Source organism: Sphaerodactylus townsendi, linkage group LG06 (genome assembly GCF_021028975.2).
Source record: "Sphaerodactylus townsendi isolate TG3544 linkage group LG06, MPM_Stown_v2.3, whole genome shotgun sequence".
Taxonomy (NCBI): domain Eukaryota; kingdom Metazoa; phylum Chordata; class Lepidosauria; order Squamata; family Sphaerodactylidae; genus Sphaerodactylus; species Sphaerodactylus townsendi.
In genome coordinates, this window is record NC_059430.1 from 122294911 (window position 1) to 122321897 (window position 26987).

At 43.2% G+C, this 26987-nt stretch overlaps 1 protein-coding gene across 1 annotated transcript; it reads right to left on the reverse strand.

The window, feature by feature from the left end:
• Positions 1–1714: 1714 nt before the first annotated feature.
• Positions 1715–24779, reverse strand: LOC125434168 (phospholipase A2 inhibitor and Ly6/PLAUR domain-containing protein-like). Its single transcript, XM_048499176.1, has 5 exons — positions 24682–24779; positions 20459–20575; positions 7738–7890; positions 3737–3892; positions 1715–1988 (listed from the first exon to the last, which is right to left on the reverse strand). The coding sequence occupies exons 1-5, from the start codon at positions 24728–24730 to the stop codon at positions 1735–1737; spliced, it is 729 nt and encodes a 242-aa protein (XP_048355133.1). The 5' UTR covers positions 24731–24779; the 3' UTR covers positions 1715–1734.
• Positions 24780–26987: the final 2208 nt, after the last annotated feature.

The following is a 26987-nucleotide window of genomic DNA, read 5'->3' on the forward strand; positions in this document are numbered from 1 at the left end:
AACTGTCCAATGACGATCCCGACACGTTCTCCAACAGCTGGGACCTCTGGGCGCTGTCATCAAACTCGATTTGCAAAACCAAAGAGGGTCTTTGTTTCAGCTGGGAGGTCGGCTGGGTGTTGGCTCAAACTGAATTCCAGAGTCCACTTCCTTGTCCCTTAATATCAGCTTCTACAGGCTACTGCTTTTACTAACACAAATATCAAAAATAACATTTCTAACCTTAAACAGTGGAGATAACCTTAGAGAGCCTTCAATACAGTACAAACACATAAGAATTCCCTAAATTAACAATAACAAAACCTTAAACCAACTGGAGAGCCTAGCTAAAATATAATCCTAAACAGCGGGCAAATCATAAATTCAACACTAAAGGGGCTTTCATTACATCTTAAAAGGGGCAGAGGCAAGAGGGAAACCAGATAACATTGGCACAATCACATATATATGTCCTGTGGAGGCTTCTGAGCCACACAGATCTCTGTGTCCTGACATGGAGCCAGTGTAGTCAGGTAACTCAACTCAGGAAAATATTTTGGATATTTTCCTGGGCAGTAACACTATCAAGCGCTGCTTTCACTGGAGGTGCTTTCAAGACTGGGAACTAACACCCCCATCCCCAAAACCCTGTCCAAATTCTTCCCTTTTTCTCTTAGTCAGCTCGTGTATGCCTTGTATATGTATCTTCATAACTGAAAATATATTCCTTGTTTATGCATTTGCAAAGATTTGCAAACTGTTGAGGCTCTTCACAGATCTTATCTACGTTCAGTGCATCAACCACAGAGGTTTGTCTTAACATTTAAATCTGCATTTCCTCCCTCCCTGATGCTAAAGAGTAAAATGTTATTAAGAAGGCATTATTTTATTAATAAAACTCAGTTGCCAATTATGCAACTGGCTGCTCTTTTTAGAAGAAGAGTTTGGATTTATACCTTGCTTTTATCAACTGTAAGGAGTCTTAAAGTGGCTTACAAACTCCTTCTCCTTGCTCTCACTACACAAGATACCTTGTGAGGCAGGTGGGGCTGAGAGAGTTCTGAAAAACTGTGACTAGGCCAAGGTCTTCATGTGTAGAACAGGGAAACAAATCCAGTTCATCAGATAAGAGTCCTCCGCTCATGTAGAGGAGTGGGAAATCAAACCCGGTTCTCCAGATTAGAGTCCACCTGCTGTTAACCACTATATCATGCTGACTTAAGAGTTCTCGCCCAGACAATCCTGGTTATCAATCTCACTTGCTCCCTCTCACTCTGTCTCTACAACTAATTTCCCCAAACTTAAGTGGAGACTGACTGCTTAGGGCACAGGTGTCAAACTTGTGGCTCTCCAGATGTTATATACTACAGTTCCCATCATCCCCTGCCAACATGATGCTGGCAGGATATGATGGGAACTGTAGTCCATAACATTTGGAGGGCCACAAGTTTGACACATATGGCTTAGGGCCGTGGTGGCGAGCCTATGGCACTCCAGACGTTCATGGACTACAATCCCCATCAGCCCCTGCCAGCATGGTCAATTGGCCATGCTGGCAGGGGCTGATGGGAATTGTAGTCCATACACATCTGGAGTACCATAGGTTTGCCACCACTGGCTTAGGGTAACAATTGTTGCTGTAGCTCCCCTCAGGAGAATAAGTGAATATCTTCCATGTTCTTGTGGTTATGAAAGGGGCCAGAAATAAACCTGACAACAGGTGTGCAGAGGAGGTAAGCCAGCTGATTGCTTCACCTACAAGAAAGAGTTGTGGGACAGGAAACAGAAGGAAGACATGACAGAAGTGGCAATGAGATGCAGAGAAGTGGCTTTCATCCAAGAGATATGGTGAACGATGGCTGAATTTGTTGTGATGGGGGCTGGGTAGCACTCCATAATTGTTGATATGGCATAGGAGAAAACACCAGAATAAACAGATACCCCTTCTCTAGGTTCACAGACACTTTCAGTGGCACATCCCTGGCCCGCAAATGTGGTGGTGTTGGCAGCTGTAAAGAAAAATGAAACATGTGTCATTCCAAAAGAGACCACATCACAGTCTGTAGCTTACATCAGTGGCGTAGCACCAATGGGACAGGGGGGGCATGACACCCAAGGTGTGCACCAGTAGGGGGCTTGGCTGGGGCGTGGAGGGGCATTCCAGGGTGGGGGCACAGGGCGTGCGTGTGCCCCTGGAGCAGTTTCTCCTTGCTCCAGCCCTGGCCTAAATCATGTCCTGGTTGTAACTCCATAAAACACTAGTGTGGCCAATGTCTAAGTGTAAAATCTCTGGTTTTTTTTGTTAGGGATGCTAATGTCCAGGTGTGGCATGAAGATCTCCTGGGATTACAATTGATCTCCAGTCTATGAAGATCAGTTCTCTTGGAGGATACTGACACTTTGAAGAATGCTTTGAAGGGAAAAGTCTGTGTCATTATACTCTACTGGGTTCTTTTCTCTCCCCAAACCTCATCCTCCCAAGTCTCCACCCCCAAAATTCTTCAGATATTTCCTAACCCAAAGTTGGCAACAATATTTCCTGTGGAGTTTGTCTTATTTTGTGGTATTATAAAGCCATTGATGTTTATTTATTTATACCACACCCAGTGCAGACCCAAAATAGCTTACAAAATCACTCCTTTGGTCATCCATTTTAACTTTACAGAAACAACACTGTAAGGTAGGTTATGCAGACAGGCAGAGAGGATGGTTAAACCAAGCTTTCATGGCAGAGTTGGTATTCTGTTCTGGGTCTCTCAGACCATGGTCCAGCAATCTAACCCCTAAGAACATAAGAACATAAGAACAAGCCAGCTGGATCAGACCAAAGTCCATCTAGTCCAGCTCTCTGCTACTCGCAGTGGCCCACCAGGTGCCTTTGGGAGCTCACATGTAGGATGTGAACGCAATGGCCTTCTGCGGCTGTTGCTCCCGATCACCTGGTCTGCTAAGGCATTTGCAATCTCAGATCAAGGAGGATCAAGATTGGTAGCCATAAATCGACTTCTCCTCCATAAATCTGTCCAAGCCCCTTTTAAAGCTATCCAGGTTAGTGGCCATCACCACCTCCTGTGGCAGCATATTCCAAACACCAATCACACGTTGCGTGAAGAAGTGTTTCCTTTTATTAGTCCTCATTCTTCCCCCCAGCATTTTCAATGAATGCCCCCTGGTTCTAGTATTGTGAGAAAGAGAGAGAAATTTCTCTCTGTCAACATTTTCTACCCCATGCATAATTTTATAGACTTTATAGACTACACCAGGGGTCTCCAACCTGAGACCCTCCAGATGTTCATAGACTATAAGTTACCTCAGTTCTGCCAATTGGCCATGCTGGCAGGCCCTGATGGGAACTGTAGTCCATGAACATCTGGAGGGCCACAGGCTAGAGCCCCCTGCACTACATCATGTATGAAGTCACCAAGAAATGTGGTGAGATCCGTCTTGGGCTGCATTTGTGGTTTGAATTCCCACTGTCTGCTAATCAACATAATCTTGAACATTCCCAAGTTTAAGCCCACTGCAGTCACTCCACATTCTCCACTTTCCCTCAAGAATCAATTAATTAAACCACTTCCAATGAACTTGAGCGCTGTCAACCCAAGAACACGTTATGGAGTCCCTCTAAATCAATCCTCATGAGCACATGAAGTTGCTTTATACTGATCCACCACTGGTCCACCATATTGTCTACTCAGACGGGCAATGGTTCTCCAGGGTTTCTGGTGCTTTCTGAAGCCGCTCTTCTTAGACTTACTGATGCCTTGCAAGAACTCCAGCATGCCTGTCACGTAGACACAGTGATTCTCAGCTCCAGTACAACGCAGGGTACTTTCAGCGACACACGAATCAGAATCTTGTGCATAACAACTTGGGCAGCTTAATCCATTTTGTGTAGTATCCTCTGGTGGCACTGAGAACATCAGTACATAATCAATATAAGGCATAGCAATGAAAGCATATGAACATAAGAGTCATGGTGCCCCCCCCCCCGGCCTCTACATCTGTGCCCCCTGCCATCTTGGGATTGGCTGCCTTTCCTCCCCTGAAAGAGGGTTTGAAAAATAGAATTGTCGGACGCCACTCTGTAAAGCAATCCTAGTTATTATGCTTAGTTTCCTATTTTATCGCTGCTTTTAATAGTTTTAGTCGTTTTATCCTGTACATGATGGTATCATGCTGTACACCGCCCAGAGCCCTCCGGGGATGGGGCGGTATAAAAACTGAAGAAAATAAATAAATAAATAAATAAATAAATAAATAAATAAATAAATAAATAAATAAATAAATAAATAAATAATGTTTCAGACCAGTGGTCCATCTAATCCAGATTCCTATCTCACTCAGTGGCCAATATACAGCAAAAATAACAGCAGGTGCCACAGGGGCAAAACATATAACAAAGAGGAACAACAGTGATACCTATGTTACACATGAAACACTGATGAGTGTTTTTAACTCTTGTGTTTTAACTCTTGTGTTTTAGCTTGGTTGCTGGTGGAGCTAAGGTTTTTGTACTTTTAAAGTTATTGTTGAGACCATATTGTTTTTGTTGTCTCCCTTTTCCACTTACAGAGCTAGTTTACTATTTTTTCTTTGAAATAAATATTCAAATCATTTAACCTACTGATGTCTCAATTATTGTAATTTTATTGGTATCTATTTTTATTTTTGAAATTTACCAGTAGCTGCTGCATTTCCCACCCTCGACTTATACGCGAATCAATAAGTTTTCCCAGTTTTTTGTGGTGAAATTAGGTGCCTCGACATATATGCGTGTTGACTTATACACGAGTATATACGGTACATGCAAGTCTGTGGTATAATTCATAGGAAATAATGGTGAGCCATCTGGTTCTCTTGCTCATTTCATGGTCTAGTCTTATTCTATGTATTTTTAAACATTTGTTCTATTTTTATCCTACCCTATACCTGAGGTTTCTGGGCAAGGTACAACCTAAAACTCATAAAATCCTATACAATGTAAAAACAACTAAAACCTATCACAATAAAACCTATTAAAATACATAAAAACTATTAAAATTAATAATACCTGTTTAAAATTTTTTCCACTGCTCTAGCCCATGTAGTCTGCTCACTAGTAGATCATAGTACACCTTTCATATAGGTATCGTATACAAGCATCTAATGAAATAGCAATTCTTTGATCCACAGTCAAGGTGTCCATTAAACATGAGTTTAAGTCTTCTGCATTACTTTGGAACTTAGCCTCACAAAATGGCCAACCAGTTGCTTGGGAGGATAAACAGGGCATAGAGGAGTAAGAGGACAAGGCTTTCTGCAATGTTGTTTCTCGGCATTGGGATTCAGATATTTACTGCCACTAAATGTGGAGTTTTCCTTTAGTCACCATGATTAGTAGAAACTGATAGACCTATTGTTCATGAATCTGTCTAACACTGTTTAAAGCCATAGGTAATCACAGAGATTTTTTTTAAAAGAATGTGAAAAACAACACAAATCAAGTGGCCTCTGGCAAGGGGCGGAGCCCCTTTCCGTGGGGAATACACCCACGAGGACATGTGGGGACACATGTCCCTGGGCACATGCCACCCTGTCACACGGGGAGCGCGAAACCGCCCCACACCCCTCCTCCCCCACACCAAAATCAGCTTGTCCAAGCCATGTTGGTGTGGGGGAGGAGGGTGTGGTGTGTGGGGGCAATTTTGCATGCCCCCACACCTCCCCCACACCTACACAGCACATCGAAGTCATTGTAGGGGAGGAGGGGATGGCGCCAGAGGCATACAGCCTATAGGGACATGGGGTCATCCATGTCCCCAGATGCATGCCTTTTGGTTATGTGGGGGGGCACTGGGCACCCCCTCCATGATGAAATGGCATTCATCACATGCCCCCAAGCCCCGCCTCCACCTCCCTGCAGGCTGGCTCCTGCCTTCCCCAGGACATGGGGATGGTAAGAGCTGGCCTGCAGAGAGGCAAGGTGGCAGGTGACCCCCGCCGAGATCTGCCCCCAGGCTCCATGCAGGCTGGCTTTTGCCCTCCCCAAGCCCTGGGGACAGCAAGAGCTAGTGGCCAGCCTGCAAGGAGGTGGGGATGTGGCTCGGTGCCCCCCAAGCCCTGCCACCGAGCACGAGGGGGCACAGGGGCGGTGGGACGCCTAGAGAAGGTGTTGTTGTTGTTAATAATAATAATTAAAGTTAGTATACTGCCCACCTCCGAAGGGCTCTGTTGTCCCTTGGCACCATTTCTCCCCGATACATCTCTGGCGCCACACTGTTCAGTGATCAAAAACTGAACATGGCCACACAGGTTGGGAACCATGCAGACAGCTTTCTCTGTGGTGGTCCCAGCATTCTGGAACACTCTCCCACCGGAGATCCACTCTGCAGTAATTTAGGCATCTGGTCAAGACCACCCTCTGTGATCAGACATACAGGTGACCTCCTCTGGGAGATGCATCCTCCTCCCCAACCCTCTTTTATTTTCATTATTTGCACCAAATCTATCCTGGTTTTTAGCCCCAACTTCAACCCAAATGTTGAAATTGTTGGGGTGGGTGTTCAGGCATTTTCAGAAGGAGGGCTAGGGTGTTGGGTGGGGATGGTTTATTAAAGTGATTTTAGGCTGGTTTTATCTGTTTGTATTTTTATCATGCTTGGGGATGGGCAAGATATATACAGAAAACAAACAAACAAATACATATGGAGTAACTGAGATTGAGCAAATAAGACAAGGAGGACCATAGAGGTATAGGGACAGAGTAGCTGTCCTTCACTTCAGATAGGTATCCAAAGAAAGCTAACAAATGTCCTCATAATAGTACGAATACCAACGGGTTACACAAGATAAATCAGTAGAGTTTTAATCCAACACAATAAAAATAATTTAAAAATATTATTTATTTATTTATTTTTTATTTATTGTTTGGATTTGTAGACCGCCCCATCCCCAAAGGGCTCTGGGCGGTGCACAACAATATCCATATATATATACAATGTATCATTACAATCAGTGCAATTACTAAAACCAATAAAATCCATTTAAAAGCAGCGGTCAGTACAAAAAAATATTGGCATCCCGAAACCCAATTTAATTTAAAGGCCTCCCTAAGACAGGGGACGGCCGGACTTCCCTCTCAGAGGGTGGCATGATGGTAAGTCAAGTATGTAGGGGGGGGGCACACATTTCAGCGACTGGACACTCCAACTCAGTCTTACAGGCCCTGCGGAACTCACCAAGGTCCCGCAGGGCCTGGACAGCTGGAGGAAGAGTGTTCCATTATCTGTATTGTGTTAAAAGTTTTTCTAGTTTATCTTGTGTCTCTAGTTTATCTTGTGTCTTTTAGTTTATCTTTGGGTACCTGCTGTTTCTGGGCTGAGGTTTTTCTTCCCCTTTCTTTTTTGTTTTTGCAACTTTCTCTTTGGAAGCAAATGTTAAGAACTGTTTGAAGTCATGCTAGTCTTATGCCTCTGGTGGTGGTGGTGGAAAGCTCCATCCAATGTTAGCCAACTTACGGTGACCCAGAAGGGTTTTCCAAGGCAAGAGATGTTAAGAAACGATTTGCCATAGTCTGCCTCTGTGTAAGTGACCCTGAATTTCCTTGGCGGTCTCCCATCCAAGTACTAACCAGGGTCAACCCTGCTTAGTTTCTGAAATCTGATAAAATCAGGCTAGCCAAAGCTGTCCAGGTCTCTATAGATTCATAACTCTGCAGTATCCATGTCATTAAATACAGTGCCCCCTGGAGGCTAAACATCAGTCTGAGATACGCACATAAAACTGATTGATTTCCGAAGTTCTCTTCTTGGCAGCACACAGCATTCCTTCTCAGTGTTATCTGACGGCCAAGACTCATAGTCCTGATGCCGGCTTTGCAAGCTGTAGATGTCGTACAGGTCTTCAAGATGCCTGAAAATCCGGCCTTGGCTGTTCAAAAAAAGAAGAGACACCATGAACTGAATAATGATTTGAGAGACAGCCAGTGTGGAGTACTGGCTGGAGAGTCAAACTAAGATCTGGGCAACCCAGGTTCTGTTCTCACTCTGTGAGCAAAGTTACAGAGGAACCATGGGTCTGTCACTCTCTTTCAGTCAAACCTACTTCACAGGTTCGTTGTGAGGAGGAAATGGAGGAAAATAGATCTGTGTGGGGCCTCCCTGAGCTTGTTGGAGGAAGGGGGGAAATGTAGTGTATAAATTACTTGCTGGGCTACCAAATGGGAGGGAAGGCAGCATGGTATAGCCCAGGCTTGGCAGATCTAAGAAGCTAATCTGGGTTGGTACTTAGATGGTGATCTCCAAGGAACACTCTGTAGAGGAAGGCAATGGTCAGCCACCTGTGGTCCATGCCGCACAACCTAAATAAGACGTCCTAAGTGAAGGGCAACAGGTATATTTACAATGTATAAACCTGTCAAGTAGAGTAATGAGCAGAAATGTGAATTGTGTATCACTTTAAATCAGAATAGTTATCTTTCTAATAACCAGCCGTTTTTCCTCAGAAGTTCATAAACATAAAGAGAACTTTACTTTTAACAGGGGCTTATTCCGCACATGCAGAATAATGCACTTTCAAACTGCTTTCAATGCTCTTTGAAGCTGTGCGGAATGGCAAAATCCACTTGCAAACAGTTGTGAAAGTGGTTTGAAAATGCATTATTTTGCGTGTGCGGAAGGGGCCAGAGAAAGAGAGAAAATGAAACCGTATAAATATATATCAACAAATTATCACATATACATTGCTTCATGCACGGCTCATCGTTTGTTACAATTTTGGTTGTGACAGTAAGCTTATACAGTATCTTAGTCAGAGGCAATTTTACATAGCATTGGTTAGCAAAACACAAAAAACATCTTTCTCTCAGTTAGTCAAGGAGCAGAAGAATTACCAACATTTTTTAACTGTCACCTTTAGAATGTTAGTGCAGATTCCCAGAATTCCCTGCTGCTGGTGCTGCTGCTGCATGCAAACAAGGCTGAAAATTCCAACATGGGGACACTAAAAAAAAAGGTGTCCTAGGAAGGCACTCTGCACAGTTTTCTTCCCGAGATATCATCCAGATGCTTTATTTCACCTCAAGACATCTCTTTTTGAAAACTCTTCAAAATGCACCTTTTTTCCTTAAGGCACCTGCAAGACGTCCCCTGCCTGGCTGTGGGGGGAATGCAAAGCTCAGGAGGAGTCTTATGTCTCCTACCCAACATTAAGCTCTCTAGTCAATTGCTGCCTCAGCTTGCACCAACATTTTGTGTGCTGGTGAAAAAATTCTCCCTACCTCTATTTCAGAGGTGGGATCCAGCAGGTTCTCACAGGTTCCCGAGAGTAGGTTACTAATTATTTGTGTGTCCCAAGAGGGGGTTACTAATTGGTGATTTTGCCACGTGATTTTTGCCTTAGTGTTTTTGCCTTCCCTCCTCTCAGCAGCAGCCAAGCAGGAACTTCTGAAGCTTTGTGTCTAGCGATGGGAGGTGAACTGGCGTGCGTGGCAGCTCATGGCGCCTGCGTGTATTCCTCAGCTTCCCACCCATGATCTGACGCGAGTGGCTGGGCGCCTTGCCACAGCCCTGCCCAGGAATGCCCCGCCCCCGGAATGCCCAGCCACGCCCCCATCTTACCCCGCCCAGCCCCATTGGCACTACGCCACAGTTTGAATCCCACCACCACTACTAAAATTTTTGGATCCCACCACTGCTCTATTTGTAATGCTTCTTAATGGGTAGTAGGCCTGTCCTATATTCCATCCACCTTAAAGGTATATCAAGTCAAAGTATTGCAGCATCTTTTATACGGGGTCCCAATAATGGATCGGTGCATGGAGCAAATCAGAAGAAAGGGTCCAATCATCATTTCCATACAGAAATTTCAGAGTACCCCATTGTGTCCCATATGTCGTTCTATGCTTAAAGAGTGGCCTGCACCTGTTAACAACTAGGGCATGGTAACTTACTTTCAAGTTCTGGATAATGTTGTGCTTCTATACTGAATCTAATAGCCTGCTGTACAGGGCACTACCTGATTTACAAGCCTCGGAATGGTGGAGCACAATTATTGGTAAACTTACCTCTCTGGGTCTATCCCTGGAGGCCCTTGCTATGAGGGAGCCTCAAGATATATTAAGGGTAATTAGAACAAGACTACTTGACCAAGAGCAGCAACTCCTATTAAGCCAAGCAAGAACATCATGCTCCCCTTTGTTCCTCAGTATTAATCCAGAGGCTGGCAAGATGGCCTCACACCTATTGCCAATCCTAGGCAATGTTGGGTTCTAATCAGAGTCAGATGCAACATTTTCTCTCCAGCCTTGTTACAGGGTCGGTTTGGGAATTCCCCTCTTTCAGACAGAGTATGTTCACATTGCCCAACTTGCATTGAAATGCTCAAACGCATCTTGTTCCACTGCCCAAAATATAAGGCCCCTTCCGCACACACAATATAATGCGTTTTCAAACCACTTTCACAACTGTTTGCAAGTGGATTTTGCTTTTCCACACAGCTTCAAAGAGCACTGAAAGCAGTTTGAAAGTGCATTATTCTGCATGTGCGGAATGAGCCTAAGCCTCTCAGGGAAGCCTTATTGTCCCAGTTTATACGCAACTGCTCGCCTAAAGCTAGCACCTTAAAACTACTCAACAGCAACGATCCCTTGATTCTAGGGAACACAGCCCAGTATTTGCTGCAAGTTTTGGCAAGAGAAACCTAATCTGTCGTTATATTTGCTTCTCCTGTGATTTTTATCTTGGACATGTATGCCTAACAAAGGTCTTTTGATGTTAAATGTTTGATTTTCCTATCTAGCATAGAATTCTCTAATAAGGACTCCTTGGTTTAGTGGGAAACTATGAACTGGCTCCAAGTCTCTTTTGTTCTCAGCACGCACACACGCCTGGATAAGCTGCACTGTGTTTTGCTTCTGTGCGCTCTGCTGTAATGAAAAGGTGTCTCTTACCAGAGAGAAATACCAGCAGCAGCTGCTGACAAACAAGAAGTCTGATAACAAGAGAGATTTGCTTTCTGATTTTAGCCAAGGGTTCCTTTAGAAACCAGAGGATGAGAGGCATTCTCTTGTCCTTTCTGTGTTACTTGATAAGAGGCTCACTGAGACCTCTAGGGATAAGTGAATGACAGTTGCTTGCTCACTTTATTTATTTGTGTAATTTTTAATATTGTTGTCAGTAGGGTTGACAACTCTTGAGTTGGGAAATTCTGGAAGATTTGGGCATGCAGGCAAAGAAGGGTGGGGTTTGGGGAAGGAAGGACCTTAGCAGAGTAAAATTCCATTGAGTACACCTTTCAAAGCAGCCATTTTCTCCAGAGCGACTGATCTTTGTGGTCTGGGGCAGTGGTGGGGTCCAAAAATTTTAGTAACAGGTTCCCATGGTGGTGGGATTCAAACTGTGGCGTAGCACCACTGGGGCTGGGTGGGGCACGACAGGGGTGTGGCTGGGCATTCCGGGGGCAGGGCATTCCTGGGCGGGGCTGTGGCAAGCACAAAGCTGCTGCGCTGGTCCTTGGGCGTGAAACGAATGCACGCAGGCGCAAACTGCCACTCACGCCTGTGCACCTCCTGCTAGACTGCTTCAAGTTCTGTGCACTACTGCTGAGAGGAGGGGCATAACTAAGGCAAAAATCACGTGGCAAAATCACCAATTAGTAACCCCCTCTCGGCACACACAAATAATTAGTAACCTACTCTCAGGAACCTATGAGAACCTGAAGGATCCCACCTCTGGTCTGGGGCTCTAAATATCTAGTAGAGAAGTCGGCAAATCTTTGGATACTTAAATCCGATGACTGGAACCATGGGGCAGATATGTGAAAATTCCTTGCAGTAAAAGGCCTGCTCCCGTTCGCAGAGACAGCTTGGAACAGTTGCACATGTGTTGCTGCACTGGGATGTTTACATGCCCCTGGGGAAAATACTTATCAAACTGTTACTAATGAACTGCCTAAGGATCTCTGATAAGGAACTAGTATCTTATCTTTAGCTCATTCTCAAACAATGGTGGCAGTAGCCAAGTTCCTGTTAACTGCTATGAAAATTCGAGATGCTAAGCACAAGACTTCAATTGTCACCGCTAATAAGTAGAGGCAATATTGTACTTTGAGTGATATTTGTTTTGTTGATAATATTCAGTTTCAATAAAGGTTTGTTTGATTGATTGATTGATTGACTCGAACTGTGAATGGAGAAGGCAGATCTTTCTACAGGAGCAGCAGTGGCGTAGTGGCTGAGAGCAGGTGCACTCAGATCTGGAGGAACTGGGTTTGATTCCCAGCTCTGCTGCTTGAGTTGTGGAGGCTTATCTGGGGAATTCAGATTAGCCTGTGCACTCCCACACACGCCAGCTGGGTGACCTTGGGCTAGTCACAGCTTCTCAGAGCTCTCTCAGCCCCACCCACCTCACAGGGTGTTTGTTGTGAAAGGGGAAGGGCAAGGAGATTGTAAGCCCCTTTGAGTCTCCTACAGGAGAGAAAGGGGGGATATAAATCCAAACTCTTCTCTTCTTCTTCTTCTACAAACATGAACTGAGGTATTATTTTGCCAGCAATAACATCTATGGAATAGTCTCACCTTCAATCTATCACTCCTAAATTGATTTGGAATCAGGCTATTGAATATAAATTAGGTACATTTGTTTCATCCCAAAAGTCAAATGAAATGAGATTATTGACTGCAGTTTCCCCAATTGCTTTTTGTGAACAATTTGCAGGATTAACTGACAGAATAATAAATGCTGTTGTAACCCCCATGCCCAGAATGGGTTGAACCAGTAAGGGGGTGGAGACTCAGAGCAGCAGAAAGGCTGCAGAGCTCTTTGGAGAAGACAAGGCTACCAGACTTGGACCTTGATTTCTATAAACCCTTAACACCTTGTTAAGGTAATTGCAATATTATTGGGAACTACTGGGAAGGTAGTTGTTTGTTTTTGCTATGTTGTAAATGTTGGAGTTTATTGTTTCAGGGTTTCTTTTTGTGGTTGTAATGGGTGAGAGTTCTCCTGGAAACCTTCATCATGTTGCATCCTGTTCATCAAGCCCTTGGAGTCTTCAGGAGCCAACCCACTTGCAAAGAAGAATTGGACTTGGCAGTATCAGTTAACTAGAAGGACTTGAAATGCAACCTGAACAGGACCTTGAATTGTAATGTTAAATGTTGATGTTAAATGTTATTTGTAAAGAGAAGTAAACTGTTTTGTTTAAATTTGGTTCTTTGCAACTCCTTCCAAGTACTGCCCCACAGAACCCACAAGCGGAGGTTACACTGTCACCAAACAAGATAAAATTCATATTTACAAAAATACTTTTTTGACAATTTTTTGAAGGAAATTAAGAGGACTCTTAGGCAGATTTAGTCAAATGCTACTGCAGAAAGGGTAAAGATCTTACCCTGTGTATATTTTATGTTAAGAAGTTCCTTGTTTGCATGTATCTATAAGAACCATCAGAAGCAATACAATCCCAATGGAAATCACTTATTCAGGCAACTTTGGGTAAAGACTCTAAAAATGAGGTCTATTGTTGCTAAGGGTTATTGTGTACCTTCTCCTGCTGCAAACATAGACCCCATGCAATGGCACGCATATTTTAGTAACCTTTTTCATGGCCCTTAGGCATCACAGGATATCTGCTGTCTAATGAATATACCCTTGTGGCCCCCTGTATCAGCTGATGAAGTTAAAACCTTAATTCTTCAGCTCAAAGCTAATAAAGCTCCCAGACCTGGTTTGGTTCCAGCTGAAGTCTAAAAAACCCATACTAACTGGTGGGCGCCTATTTTAGCTAAACAATTTGATGCAGGTAAACAATTTGATGCAGGTATTATACCAAGTTCCTGGACAAATGCCCATATTATGCCAGTCTTCAAAAAATGAAATCCTCATGAACCCACTCATTATAGACCAATTAGTTTATTATCAATAGCGGAGAAGCTTTCTGCAAGATACCTGTTAAATCATTTGCAAGTCTGGATACAAGAATACAATATCTTGGATCATGAACAAATTGGATTTAGGAAGGGTTTTACAACACTAGACCATTGTACGTTACTTAATGTGCTTATGTCCACATATAAGATCCGGGGTAATACCAAAATCTTTCTGGCCTTTTTGGATCTTAAAGCTGCCTTTGATTCAGTAAATAGGATTCTCCTTTGGGACAAACTAAATCATTTGGGAGTAGATCAAAGACTCTTAACACTAATAAGATGTCTCCATTCGAAAATGACTTGCCAAATAAAATGTACATCTATTGGCAAACATCACCAAAATCCCAATAAATACTGGCGTAAAACAAGGATGTATATTGGCACGGACCTTGTTCAATTTATTTCTGAATGACTTAGCTCCTAAACTCAGAGAGGCAAGCATGCATTGTCCAACAATGGGTAACGTTGCTGTGCCAATTTTGCTATATGCTGACGATGCGATCCTGAAGTTGACTTAAACCACTTATTATTGAAATGCAATGCATACTGTAAAGGAAATTCTCTCAGCATAAATCTGGAAAAAACCCAAAATCATTATTGTCTCCAATAGTCATCAACTCTATAAGTAATCTTTAAATGGAAGCCCCATAGAGTTGGTTCAAAAATTCAAATATTTAGGAGTCCTCTTTCATCAAAATACTCACTGCACAACACAGAGAGAAGCAGCAATTTAAAAAAAATGTAACACTTCAATTAGACATTATTACGTTTTTTCTTTACAAAAGGTCATGCTTTTATTCCTGCCATACTAAAAGTGTATAAAGCCAAAATAACTCAGCAGATATTATATGGATCACCACTGTTGATAAATGAATAGAATAACAAGGTGGAAAAGGTACAATCTTGTTTTTTATATAAAATTTTTGGAGTGCCTTATAGTGTCCGTTATGCAGTTTTATGCCTAGAGGCTGGTCTGCATTTATTAGAAACTAGGGTGTGGCTTCAAACGTTCAAATATTGGATTAAACTTTGTTGCAATAGGGCTGAGTGTAGTTTAACTGTCCTACATAATGCTTCCTGAACTGCTGAAAACAAAATGATGGGAATCTATTACTCAAAAACTGTTGCTTGGGTTTAGGTTTTGAAACATTATTAATGTTGGTGCCAGGGGAAATATTATCCCAAATAAAAATCCGTCTTTATGACCAGGAAGAGCAATGGCTCAATAGTCATGCAAATGCATCCTGTTCACCATCATATTAAGGAATCATTAAAAAAACGGGACAGTCAGCATATTATCTTAGGCCCCTTCCACACATGCAAAATAATGCATTTTCAAACCACTTTCACAACTGTTTGCAAGTGGATTTTGCCATTCCGCACAGCTTCAAAGAGCACTGAAAGCAGTTTGAAAGTGCATTATTCTGCATGTGCGGAATGAGCCATAGCTTACTGATTGATCCTAGACAGAGATGGGTTTTCACTACGGCCAGGTGTAATGTTTTCCCTTCGGTGCAGCACTATGATAGATTTTTGTAAAACCCCATATGCTGATAGAATTTGTAAAGTATGTAAAACAACTGTTGAAACTCTGGAGCATATTCTACTTGTCTGCCCGAAATATGACGTGTTTAGGAAGCACTGTTCTTCGCTAGCCAAACGAATTTACAACAGGAAATTAAGAATGGTACAAATACTTAATTGCAAAGATCTTCAAGTTTTACAAAGTGTTGCAAAAATGTTGGTGTAAGTTTTAGAGAAGTGATTGTTTATATTTTCCTAATATGTATGCCTAATAAAGGTTAACTGACCTGAACTAAACATGAAAAGAGCCTTGGATTTGCAACAAAATCTAAAATTTAAAAAAAGAAAGAAAAAATGGAATGTTAAAAAACAAAAAAAATGATTAAAGGAGAGCTTTAAGTAATGGATTTCCATCAGAGACTATTGCTAGGGAACTCAGGTCCAAGGCTTAAAAGGCAAGGGGAGAGGGCAGGGCTGTTTTGGCATTGGAGGGAGGGCTCACTGTCCATTGTTTTTCCAAGAGAACCTCTGCCACCACTGCTGCTGTGGGTGGGAGGGGCAGTTTGGCAGCTCAGAGGGTGATGGCGTCACAAAGGGATTGATGGGGTGAGGAGATAGAAAGAGAAAGAGTGATGGGGGCAGAAAGAACGAGAAAATGACAAGCATGTGTTACCGCCAGGAAAATATAAAAATATTTTACTATATATAATATAGTAAATATATTAAAAAATATCTTCCTAAGCCTATCACCAGACTGCACTGGCTAAGGACCAGAGCAAAGAGACCAGTGTTACCCGGAAGTCTCCATAGGGTCTGGAAAGGACGTGTATATGTGTTTGTGCCAATGTTTCACATGGTTTTCTTCCTGCTTTTATTTATTTATTCGTTTGTTTGTTATTGTTTTCAGGATTAAACACTTTCAATCACTTTCGAATAAAAATATTCTGTTTTCGAAGAACACCGGCTTCCTGCGCTTCACTACGTTGCCTGAACTAAACATCGCTTAATGTTACCCAAGCAGCAGCGGTAACACATGGAGGGCAGAGAGTATAAGAAGAGGGGTAGCAGGAGAGAGGAAGAATGAAAGACTGGATGAGATAGGGGGAGAGGGGAAGAAGCAAAGGAATGGGATAGCTGCTCCCACAAGTTTCTTGTGCTCCCACAAGTCATGTTGTCCTTATTTACCCATAGGAGGCTTGTTTCCCATAAAACACATATCTTGGGTCATTTCAATGACCAGTCTAGATGATTAGTGAAAAGGGTAATCGTTGAATGGCAGTTCTTAGTTCAAACTTAATTGCATGTAGCTGCATGGAATTGTGTTACTTGACTTAAGCATAAACTGGAAATCAAACTGGTTAGTGCACAGCAGAGGCGTAGCTACAATGGGGACATCCGGGGACAAGTGCCCCGGGCGCCACCTTGTGGTGGGCGCAAAAATTGCAGGTTCGTTAGTGGCTTTTTCTATTTTTCAGGTTTTTTTCCATTTTTGCCCTGCAGGGGGCGCAGTTTTTAGGCTAGCAGCACCACAATTTCAAACTATTGTCAGGTGACTCTCCTGATGATACCAGCCAAGTTTGGTGCAGTTTGGTTCAGGGGTTCCAAGGCTATATGGACCCCACCCCAAAAGGGGTGACCCCATACTCCACTGTCTCCAATGGGAGCTAATGCTAAACGGGGCTGACATTTTGAGGGTCCATAACTTTGGATCACCTGAATTAAACTTCACCTAAACCTAGGTGGTATCATAAGGATAGTCTCTGTTGATACCACTCCAGGTTTGGTGCAGTTTGGTTCAGGGGGGCCAAGGATTATGGACCACCTCAAAATGGTAGCAACCCATTTACCATTAGCCAAGAAAAACCATTTGGAAACAATGGAGTATGGGGTCACCCATTTTGGGGGTCCATAGCTTTGGATCCCCTGAATTAAACTTCACTAAACCTAGGTGGTATCATAAGGATAGTCTGCACAGATACCACCCAGGTTTTCAGTGAAGGTTGGTTCAGAGGGTCCAAGTTATCAGGACCCCCAAAAGCAGTGCTTCCATCCCCATTGTTTCCAATGGGAGTTAATGGTAGATGGGGCTGACCCTTTTGAGGGTCCATATAACTTTGAACCCCCTGAACCAAACTTCACCAAACCTGGGTGGTTAAATCAGAGAGAGTCTTCTGAGAGATAGCCTACAAAGTTTAGTACTGTTAGCTTAAAACATTGCTCCTCCTGACAGGCACCTCAAATTTTCCTCAGGTTTCTCTCTTTAAATCCACTCCTTTGGAATGGATTTAAAGGGAGAATCTGAGCTCCCTAGATTTTAAAAAAAATGAAAGTATTGTTGAAGGCTTTCAAAACCAGATTCAACGCTGGTAGTTGTGAGGTTTACAGGCTGTGTAGTCAGTAGTCTGATAGATCTTGTTCCTAACGTTTTGGGTCTGCATCTGTGGCTGGCATCTTCAGAGGTGCATCACAGAGAGTAGTCTGTTATAAGAGAAGGCTGGACACAGTGTATAATAAGGACTTCTCTCTGTTGTTGATACACCGTTGGAAATACCAGCCACAGATGCAGGTGAAACATTAGGAACAAAGATACACGGCCACATAGCCCAGTGAAAACCTGACACAACAACCTAACATTGAAAATGATGCTGTTTGGGGTGGGGAATCTACCCTGAAACAGTATCACTTTCAATGTTGTTTAAACTAGGGAGCCCAGAGTATCCCCTTAAGGTGGATTTAAAAGGAGAATCTGGGCTCTGTAGTTTAAACAATATTAAAAGTGATGCTGTTTCAGGGTGGATTTCCCGCGTTCAAAAAATGGCATCACTTTCAATGTTGTTTAAACTAGGGAGCCCTGGGTGTGTTCAGATTTGTGTGTTGGGGCATGTTCTATAATGCGATGGTAACTTTGAGATGACCTGGTGCAAAAAATGTTGTTTGGTCGTGGTGGGGGAGGGATGCTGCCCAAATGGGGCGCAAAACTCAGATTTTGCCCCGGGCTCCATTTACTCTAGCTACACCCCTGGTGCACAGCTCTCATCTTTCTGTTTGTGACATCAAATGGAGGGAAGTGACAAATTGTATATGAAGTGCAATTCCAGGACAGACCCTGAAAATTTTCAATCTCTGCAACAGTGACCTCTAGTGGCCAACATCATCTTTACTGTTGCCATTAAAACAGGAGAATAAATAGAGTGATTGCTGATTGTTGCATGAATATTTTTTTCCTCTAATGCTCACTGTGGTCATATGAAGACTTTCCTTGCAATCCAAAGAAGTGCACTCTGGCCCATTCGTCATGGACCAAGAAGAACAGGTGTAGTGTTGTATTACCCGTTTTGCGGGGGGACTTTGCACAGGCCCTCCACCCAAAATGTGTCTGCCCTGTTTCATTTCCTCCAACCTGTTTTTTTTAATGGCTAAACAAGCGATCCTTTTGAAAAATCTCAGTTCAGAGATGCTTCTGAGCAAATGGCCAGGCAGGAGGTGATTTATTTCCCTCCGTTCCAGCGCTTCCTCCACGGTTAGGGAGAAGCCACCCCCCAATTGCCTGGCAGAGCGGCCTCTTCCAGGGGCATAACGAGGCAGCCCTGGGCAAACTGTAGCCCTGGGCAAAACCTGAGTTGAATGCCCCCCCCCCCATGGGTGGCCACTCCACCATGACCAAATTTTTTTTTGCACCAGGACATTGGTGCCTGCAGGGGGTGCATTTTTAGACATATCAGCATATCATCAGGAGACTGTCCTTATGCTACTCCCCAAGTTTGGTGAGGTTTGATTCAAGGAGTCCAAAGTTATGGACTCCCAAAGGGGGTGCCCCATCCCCCATTGTTTCCAATGGGAGCTAATAGGAGATGGGGGCTACAGTTTTGAGGGTCCATAACTTTGGCCCCCCTGAACCAAACTGCACCAATCTTGGGGGGTGCCATCATCTCCAGATGATACCCTTGAAGATTTTGTACACAGTGCCGATAGGTTATCCAAAAAAATGCACCCTGCAGGAACATCCTAGAAATTTGCCCAAGAATCTTTTGTTCTGCGCTGAGTTTTCTGCATTTGCTTGTCAATAAGTGGGTTGCAGGCCAAAGTGGGGGGGCACATTTCTGAAGGCACAGTCTCCAAAACTTTCAGGGTCTCATCGAGGAGACTGCCCTAATGATACCCCCCAAGTTTGAGGTGCAGTTTGGTTTCAGGGGGCCAAAGATATGGACCCTCAGACAAGCTGTAACCCCCATCTCCTATTATTAGGCTCCCCATTGAAGCACAATGGGGATAGGGGCACTCCCTTTGGGAGTCCATAACTTTGGACTCCCCAAACCAAACCTCACCAAACTTGGGGGGTAGCATAAGGACAGTTCCCTGATGATGCGCTGAAATGTTGGTGCCACTAGCCCAGGGGTAGGGAACCTGCGGCTCTCCAGATGTTCAGGAACTACAATTCCCATCAGTCTCTGTCAGCATGGCCAATTGGCCATGCTGGTAGGGGCTGATGGGAATTGTAGTTCCTGAACATCTGGAGAGCCGCAGGTTCCCTACCCCTGTGCTAGCCTAAACACTGCGCCCCCTGCAGGCCAAAAATGGAAAACCACTAATATACCCAAAAACAAACCCAGCATTTTGATGCCCCTCACAAGGTGATGCCCTGGGCAGCTGCCCACCTTACCCAATGGGCATTACGCCAGTGGCCTCTTCTCCTTTTTTTAGTTTTGCGGCTACGCAGATGCAACTAGTCATATCATGGGACATTGGTAAGGCTGTAGGGGTTCATTTGTGCATTCCTGCATAGCTACGCATGTGTGGCAGGTAATTTAAAAGAGAGAGAAGTGTCTCTGAGCAAAGGCACGAAGGCAACCTGGATCGTTTCCATGGGCTCTAATCGCAGCCTGCACAGAATGTATGTGAATACAAAAACAAGAAAAAGGGTTTCTTTATCACGACTGCAACCCATTACACATTCGCTGTGCCAAATCGGCCTCAGATTAACCAAAGGTCATGCCGGAATAAATGTTTGTAGGCTTTAAGGTGCCTCTGGACATTCAGATTGCCTACCTAGATTGGTCTGCCCTAGGATGGTGCCGCAAGTATCTTCACCCAAGAAACAAGGCTTCATATTTCCATCACAGGCCTTCCCTGGAGCGCTACAGTCTTCACAAGCCAGCAGGTCCACTGGAAGGAGAAATACGAAAAGGTTCCAGGCAGAGCTCAATTTCTACAACAGCCATATTTATCACAGGTAGATTTTGTTCTACTCTCTCTTCCCTTCTTGGTCTGCTGGGCTTGATTTGGTTTTGGTCAACACTGCATGTGTACATTTAACCACTGCCTGACTCACAAAAATTGAACACTTGAAGCTTTTTTCATAGCAAGCAGGGTTGCAGACAGAGGTGGGATCCAGCAGGTTCCCACAGGTTCCCGAGAGTAGGTTACTAAGTATTTGTGCGTGCCGAGAGGGGGTTACTAATTGGTGATTTTGCCACGTGATTTTTGCCTTAGTTACGTCCCTCCTCTCAGCAGTAGCGTGCCAAACTTGAAGTAGTCTAGCAGGAGATGCACCGGCGTGAGTGGCAGCCTGTGCCTGCGTGCATTCGATTCCCACCCAAGGACCGGCACAGCGGCTGTGTCCTTGCCCCAGCCCCGCCCAGGAATGCCCCGTCCCAGAATGCCTGGCCACGTTCCCGTCGTGCCCCGCCCAGCCCCATTGGCCCTATGCCACAGTTTGAATCCCACCACCATGGGAACCTGTTACTAAAAATTTTGGATCCCACCACTGGAACTTGCAGATCCTTCCTGGCTACCAGCAGGGATGGAAAGGTAGGGCTGCCAGGTCCAGGTTGGGAATGTTCCTGATTATGGTGGAGGGCGACCAAGAAGATTAAGTGGCTGGAACCCCTTTCTTGATGGAAAAGCTAAAGGGCTTTTTCCGTTTCGATTAAAATATACAACTAAGAGGCAGGGCTGCAAATTCCTCAAGATCTTACTGCCCTCCACCATTTTGAGTAGCAGCGGGAGAAAAATTAAAAATGCAGCCTCGGGTACTTACCAGGAGTTCTTACCAGAATTGACAAAGGATAGTTCTAAAAGTCATTGGAAGCTCTTAATTAAGTACAGTGGAACCTCGGTTTTCATTGCCTTTGGTTTTCATTGGTTTTGGTTTTCATCTATTTTTTCAGTGAAAAATTTGTCTTGGTTTTCATCAATTTGTCTCGGTTTTCATTGATTTGCAGTAAGGTGCAGGGGCTTGTGGAGAAAAATCATCTGGACAAAGCTGTTGCAGGCAGTGTTTGCAACTTCTTTAATGACAATGTCTTGCCCCATTTCAGACAAATCTTAAAGAGGCGTCAGAAACAGACCTCTTGGGACAGCTGTCTGGTGCGACATTGGTCCACTGGCTCTGAAGCTGGTCCTAGTGTTATTGTTTATTACTGTTTTCAGCATTAAACACTATGTTTATTCACCCAAAAATATGTTTTTGGTATGTTTTTTGGAGTGCCTAGAACGGATTAATTGGATTTACATTGATTCCTAAGGAAAAGTTTGTCTCGGTTTTCATCGATTCTTTTCGGATGGATTACCAACGAAAACTGAGGCTCCACTGTACCTAAAAGGTCAAGGGGTTATTAAAAGGGCCACTAAATAAAATAAACTATCGAAAACACATATTTATTACAAATTAAAATCATCGACATATTATAGAAGGCCCATAATAGCCTGCACAATATCACAATGACAGTACACAAAGGAGGTCCGATGGGACACTTTTTGGACCCTTAAAATCAGATGGATTTCAGTCTGCTGGCCTTCGTCGGTGGTCAAAAGTGGTCAAAAATACAATAATTCTTTTGTTGATTTATTCTCTCCTTAAGAATCAGGCATGATTGACACATTATACTCTTTAAGAGGACATGACTGTATGTGCAAGACCTGAGTGCCAATTTTAAACAACTTTCTACTAAGTCTGCTTTTTAGAAATTGTATTAATTACCTTATATACTTGAGTATAAGGGGGATCTTGTTGAGCATCTTCCCTATGAAACTCTGAAGAGATACTGTCTGTGAGAGTTATATATTCCACTTCAGAACTTTTAAAGTTATTGTTGATACCATACTGTTTTTCTTTGAAATAAACATTTAAAAACATTTTATTGGTATCTTTTTAATTTTTGAAATTTACCAGTAGCTGCTGCATTTCCCACCCTAGACTTATACATGAGTCAATAAGTTTTCCCAGTTTTTTGTGGTAAAATTAGGTGCCTCGACTTATATGCGGGTCGGCTTATAAACGAGTATATGCAATAATCCTTTTTTATGTGTATCAAAAGTGTTATTTCAGATCGGCTAATTATTTTTTCTTCTGGTTCGTTTTTGTTTATAGACAAAATGTTATAATTGCAATTTTTAGTCTGATAGCTAATACACATAGGACCCCTTTGTGTATTGTCATTGTGATATTGTGTATATAAGGCAGGCTATTAGGGCTCTCCATAATATGTTGATGATTTTAATTTGTAATAAATAAGAACATAAGAACATAAGAACAAGCCAGCTGGATCAGACCAGAGTCCATCTAGTCCAGCTCTCTGCTACTCGCAGTGGCCCACCAGGTGCCTTTGGGAGCTCACATGCAGGAGGTGAAAGCAATGGCCTTCTGCGGCTGTTGCTCCTGATCACCTGGTCTGTTAAGGCATTTGCAATCTCAGATCAAAGAGGATCAAGATTGGTAGCCATAAATCGACTTCTCCTCCATAAATCTGTCCAAGCCCCTTTTCAAGCTATCCAGGTTAGTGGCCATCACCACCTCCTGTGGCAGCATATTCCAAACACCAATCACACGCTGCGTGAAGAAGTGTTTCCTTTTATTAGTCCTAATTCTTCCCCCCCAGCATTTTCAATGAATGCCCCCTGGTTCTAGTATTGTGAGAAAGAGAGAAAAATTTCTCTCTGTCAACATTTTCTACCCCATGCATAATTTTATAGACTTCAATCATATCCCCCCTCAGTCGTCTCCTCTCCAAACTAAAGAGTCCCAAACGCTGCAGCCTCTCCTCATGGGTGTTTTTGATACGTAGCAGTTTTATATTTAGTGACCATTGTGATTACTTCTTAACCTTTTAGGTACTTAATTCTAGTTTGCAGGGTTAAATTTGTTCCCCCCTCTTTTTGTTGGAGCTCTATGGTTTTACCATAGAGTCTCTGGCCAATTCCTAGAGCTATTCTTTGTCACTTCTGGTAAGAACTTCTGGTAAGTACACGGGGCCGCATTTGCTTAAAAATGTTCTCTCAGTGTGCTGCGCCCCCAAACAAAATCCTTCTGCCAGTTGCCAGGCACTGCCTAGCAAGTCTGCTAAGAGGAGGGGGAGCTATGTTCGAGGTTTGTATGCATGAGGTGGAGTAATTGGATAGAAAGACCCTCTCCCTAATACTAAACCGCAGGGGAACCCAATGTTGTTAACTCTCAGTTGGGAAATTCTTGGGGAATTGGGGGTAGAGCCTGGGAAGGTCAGGATTTTGAAAGGGACCTCACCAAGGTATAATGCCATAGAAAACCTCTAAAGTTGCCATTTTCTGCAGGGGCAAGAACTGAACCTAGGAACTTTGCATGCAAAACAGATGTGTTACAGCCCCAGAAATATAAAAGAGGGGTGATCGCACTTAGTTAAATGCTACACCCCAGAATCCCTACTGATAAAAACCTAGTGTGTCAATGGGAAAGTCAAGTTATGATGCTTCTCTCTGACAGCTGGCTTCCCCTTGTGCATGCTTGTAATGTACAAACCCCCATATGAGAGCAGCAGTGGCATAGCGGTTAAGACCAGGTGCATTCTAATCTGGAGGAACCGGATTTGATTCCCCGCTCTGCCGCCTGAGCTGTGGAGGCTTATCTGGGGAATTCAGATTAGCCTATGCACTCCGACACATGCCAGCTGGGTGACCTTGGGCTAGTCACAGCTTTTTGGAGCTCTCTCAGCCCCACCTACCTCACAGGGTGTTTGTTGTGAGGGGGCAAGGGCAAGGAGATTGTAAGCCCCTTTGAGTCTCCTACAGGAGAGATATAAATCCAAAGTCGTCTTCTTCTTCTGGATATACACCCCCATGCAGATTTCTCCAATCAAAGGCCTAAAACCACCTTCACCATTTACCTTTCTTATTATTTATTCTCCCTCCTCACATGCCTCCCTTGCTCCCGTGCTTCCAAAGCTCTTGTGTCCTTTTGACTTCCTGGTTTCGACATGTTCGCCTCCATCAATTAACTTGGCCAGAAATGAAAAGCTTACCTGCATCAAGCAAAGCAGAGAGGATGGTGAAGATCAGCCAGGGATGCATGGAGGCTGTGTATGATTTCAGACATGGGCCACGGGCTTCCGGCAGTGAGACGTTCTAGGTACAATGTACCTGAAGGTGATTTTTCATTTGTTGTGATGACGGAACCCAGCCATAATCCAAATGCAAACACTGAACTCTGAACCGTTCTCGCAAGGCAAGGGTAGGAAGGCGTGGTGTGCGTTTTATGACCTTCTGCAAAACAAGAAATAGAATGCTGAGGGTTTTCCCCCATGCCAAGTACTTGCTTGGGTAAGATGGGACTTGGAGCCCTCTAAGAGTTGCCAATCTCCCTCTACTGGGCTACAGGACTGAATACTGTTATGGACTTATCCTCATTTTTGTAATTTTTGTACCTTTACTGTGTTTGTGATTGTAAAACACATAGTAATCTCTGGAGGTTAGAACTGCTGAAGATAATTAGGGACTGACAGACATAAATTGAGAGTGAGGGAAATGCTAATGTAACCCCCATGCCCAGAATGGGTTGACCCAGTAAGGGGGTGGAGACTCAGGGCAGCAGAAAGGCTGCAAGAGCTCTTTGAAGAAGACAAGGCTACCAGACTCGGACCTTGATTTCTATAAGCCCTTAATTGCAATATTGTTGGGAACTACTGGGAAGGTAGTTGTTGTTTTTGCTATGTTGTAAATGTTGGAGTTTATTGTTTCAGGGTTTTCTTTTGTGGTTGTAATGGGTGAGAGTTCTCCTGGAGACCTTCATCATGTTGCAACCTGTTCATCAAGCCCTTGGAGTCTTCAGGAGCCAGCCAACTTGCAAAGAAGAATTGGACTTGGCAATATCAGTAGACTGTAAATAGAAGGACTTGAAATGCAACCTGAACAGGACCTTGAATTGTAACGTTAAATGTTGATGTTTTAAAAGTGTTAATTGTAAAGAAAAGTAAACCATTTTGTTGTTTAAAAATTGTTGTTGCAACTCATTCCAAGTACTGCCCCACAGAACCCACAAGCTGAGGTTACACTAACCTCAGACATTTGTGACAGAGAGAGAAGCTTTGTGACCTGAGTCAGTGCACGTTTGATTGGGTAAACGTTGCATTGTTATTTAGGATGTCATAAGTATATTGCTATGTATTAATCTCAGGTCTGAGAACTTTTGATGTACACTTTACTTTGTGTAGATATCAGGGTTAAGAATCTGAAAGACTTCTGTGGAAGCAGTGAAGATTCTCCTGGGTAATTTAAAGCGACAGACCTGAAGAAGCACAGAGCAACAAGGAATAAACTGCAAATCCTTGTGAAGTACTATTGCTTGTGCAAGTTTAAGAGAAGACTGAATTACATGTTAGACTTTGTATGTCAGTCCATGAAGGCAATTAATTAGTATGTTTTCTTGAAACAGTATTGTTTGAAAAGTGTGATGTAAGTTTAGAAATAGTATGTTAATCAATTCAGTTTGTTTGTTTGTTTGTTTGTGTGTTTGTTTGTTTCTGTGTTTGTGTGTTTGTGTGTGTGTGTGTGTGTTTGTTTGTTTGTTTGTTTGTTTGTTTGTATATATATACCGCCCTCCCCCGGAGGGCTCAGGTTAAGTTAATGGTTAAGTATTTTTATTTGCGATATATAAAAACAGTTTTGATTTGTATAGTGGTTCATTACTTTTATGAGTTCTGTGAGTTGGTTGCAAAAACTTTGCAACAAGACTTGGCAGCAAATAAAAAGGGAACTAAAATGCCCCCTTGTATGTAGCTGCTAAGTGTTGTTTGGCAGTGAAGTCTGCAAATAGCTATAATAACTTAGGGGTTTGTACAAGGAAATATTTAATTGCTATAATATGTGTATGTTTATAACTCAGATTTCCAAAAGGTTTTTTTTCCCTCTTTCAAGTTTCAGTGACTGTTTTGGAGTGTTATATTCATATCTGCTAAATAACATGAGGATCGAGACAAAGTATTGTACATCAGTCTATGTACTTCTTTTCTCTTAACATAAGGAAAAACTAGGTTCTATCTAAGCCTCAGCAACAACTATATTTATATATACAATCCTGGGCAGATGAAAAAATGGTATAGTTTACCAGCTGGCTTGGGAAATTCCTAGAGATTTGGGGTAGGCTCTGAGGAAAATGAGGTTTGGAGAGGTGAAGAACTTTAGTAGGGTATAATGCCATATACCCATTGTTCAAAGCAGCCATTTTCTTTAAGAGAACAGATCTCCAGGATATTTCCAGGCCCAGCCTGGAGGTTGGCAAGTTGAGCCAATAGGCATGTTTACTGCCTACTGAGGAAGCATCTGTCTACTT